Genomic DNA, 1791 nt, shown 5'->3' with positions numbered 1-1791 from the left:
CTTTTCTCTTTCCCTTGATAAGATAAAGAAATCACAGGCACAAAAGGAGAACTTCAAACGCACCATTTAGTTTTAACAGCAGCTGGATCTGTAGGTGTTACTTCTGGGATATGGATAATTTTGTATATTCTGTACAAATGGTAGGCTTTGCTTTTTTTATCTTACATATTATCTCATCTACATTCAGTGTAAATGAATCACTTTTCGAATGGTATATTTCGATAGTAAAGTAGATTTCAAACACTTACTTTCTGAATAACTGGTCTCAAGAAACAATTTTCTTTGTCTTAAATTAATGTTTAGGCAGAGGAGAAAACACTGCACTGATAAGAAAAATGGAAACATTACAGGTAAAGAATTCCGATACATAATTTTTTTTTTCAAATGTAACAAAACTATCAAGTAGTTTCGTCGACGAACTTGTTACCTTCATGTCTGATAGGACGTAGCGTCATTCAATGTCTCTTAACGATTTTTTTTTATCAAAAACAACGTTTTACTCCTGGCCTGTATCTGCGAACAATTTATATTTTTGTCATATTTTCGTATCAAAGTACTAGTATTGTATAAAATAGAATGCTAGGTTCGGATGCAAATGGTTACCCTCAATTACATGTGTTTTTTATTTGCATGGATATAATACAAACTAAGCTGATCATAAAGGATGTTTGTGAATAAAGAATCATATAAAGAGTAAATATGCATAGAACATAAATGCAAATAACCTTCATCGGATTAACATTAACGAATCTGTTCAGTTTACTTGAGGTCTGGTCACAAAAGAAAGATAACATCTGGAGTTTGTCATGCAATTATAAAATTTTTACTTTCTTTTCACTTTTCAGATGAAATGGTTTATACTCCACAACAACAACAAAATGAAAATGGCTTGGGCGACTCGAGAATATCTACGGAAAGAAACCAATTATTAACGCCATCTTTCAACTCTTGTCAACTTAATAATGACATTTTTTCGTGTAACTCCAGTCAAAGTAGGTCTGATTCAAGATTTCAAGTACCAGACATAGATGGATATTGCCATAACAAAAGAATGGATAGTCAAAAGCAATCAGATTTTTATAAAACTTCACGAACGTCATCCGATGCTTCACGGAAATCAATAATAGGAAACTTGGAGGAACTTAACCTATACCAAAATATCAATTCTGCAGAATATATATGCAGTGTGCCAGATACTACCAATGAGAATTTGCAGGAATTGGGTTCACATTCTAAAGCATTTGGAACTAATAGTTTGCAACAACAGCGGCCATACAGTTCCATTAAATACAATAGAAACAAAAGAGAAGAGAAACAAGAAAACGCACTTGATTTTGCTTTTGATGAATTACAATTTGAAGATGAAAAAAGTAGTAATGTGAAAGATATTGATGAAGTTTATGGATTTAATATGAAAAAAGTACAATGTATGGGACGCCATGAGATTTTATAATGTAAGATGATTTTTTTAATGAAACTTTTGTATATATTTACTTCAAATGACAATTTAATAATTTTTTTTAAAAATTGCATATACTTAATAATTCATAAAATTTTTATTGTTGTGATAGGTGCTGGAGTAGTAATTATTTATTGCCACATTCATTTAAACCATACCTCATGACAAAAGAGAAAACCTGCATACGACTAGTTCGGAGCTCTTGCTTTTCGCTACAAAATAAGTCGTTACTGTCTCTCCGATTCCACTTGTTATACTTATTCTTCCTTTTATGCTATTAAAAGTGCATTGATAGTTTGATACCCATCATCCAAACTTGTGAGTTCTTTCAT

The 1791-nt window shown here is 31.4% G+C and overlaps 1 protein-coding gene across 1 annotated transcript; it reads left to right on the top strand.

Annotated features, from left to right (window-relative positions):
* The first annotated feature begins 306 nt into the window (after positions 1 to 306).
* LOC134249936 (uncharacterized) lies at positions 307 to 1456 on the top strand. The gene is made up of 2 exons (XM_062732289.1): positions 307 to 350; positions 846 to 1456. The coding sequence occupies exon 2, from the start codon at positions 851 to 853 to the stop codon at positions 1451 to 1453; it is 603 nt and encodes a 200-aa protein (XP_062588273.1). The 5' UTR covers positions 307 to 350; positions 846 to 850; the 3' UTR covers positions 1454 to 1456.
* Positions 1457 to 1791: the final 335 nt, after the last annotated feature.

The sequence above is a fragment of the Saccostrea cucullata genome, unplaced genomic scaffold, assembly GCF_032062105.1.
Source record: "Saccostrea cucullata isolate Sc308-1 unplaced genomic scaffold, CSIRO_AGI_Scuc_v1 ctg17081, whole genome shotgun sequence".
In the NCBI taxonomy this organism is placed as follows: domain Eukaryota; kingdom Metazoa; phylum Mollusca; class Bivalvia; order Ostreida; family Ostreidae; genus Saccostrea; species Saccostrea cuccullata.
Note: the sequence above shows the minus strand (reverse complement) of the source record. Positions and strands in the feature narration are given on the sequence as shown.

Coding starts and splice junctions, on each gene's coding strand:
- LOC134249936 (XM_062732289.1), top strand. CDS start 851: ATGGTTTATACTCCACAACAACAACAAAATGAAAATGGCTTGGGCGAC.